Here is a 418-nt window from a genome sequence, read left to right on the forward strand (position 1 = left end):
TCGGGATGCCCCTGCCCTCATGGGGGTGCCCCTGCCCTCACCGCCTGCCACGACCTCCTCCCTTTGCAGAAACGACACGACCCCGCGGAGGAGACCTCGGCCCGGCCGGAGGGTTGTTCTGCCCACCTGTGCAGTATTTGGAAAAGTTCAAGCAACTGAGAGCAAAACCTGGAAACTGTGGAAGACGGAGAGATTTTTAGATGCTTTTTTTCCCCTTGGCAATGGGGGCTGGGGAGGGGGGGGGGGCCTTTCTTGAGTTAAGAGCTTTTTCCCATGTCCATACTTCTTTTGCTGAGAAATGGTATATATATATATATGTATAACGTAACTGTGTGTGCATGCGTGCGTGTGTGCACGCGTGTGTGGGTGCGTGCACGTGTGTGTGTGTGTGTGTGTGTGTGTGTGTGTGTGTGAGTGC

General features: G+C 54.5%; 1 protein-coding gene across 1 annotated transcript in view; it reads left to right on the forward strand.

The window, feature by feature from the left end:
• PKP1 (plakophilin 1) overlaps positions 1–200 on the forward strand; it is a 22,503-nt gene extending 22,303 nt beyond the window's left edge. The window contains 1 exon segment of the mRNA XM_014533390.1: positions 70–200. Within this exon segment, the coding sequence (XP_014388876.1) occupies positions 70–200 (131 nt within the window).
• Positions 201–418: the final 218 nt, after the last annotated feature.

The sequence above is a fragment of the Myotis brandtii genome, unplaced genomic scaffold (genome assembly GCF_000412655.1).
Source record: "Myotis brandtii unplaced genomic scaffold, ASM41265v1 scaffold975, whole genome shotgun sequence".
NCBI lineage: Eukaryota > Metazoa > Chordata > Mammalia > Chiroptera > Vespertilionidae > Myotis > Myotis brandtii.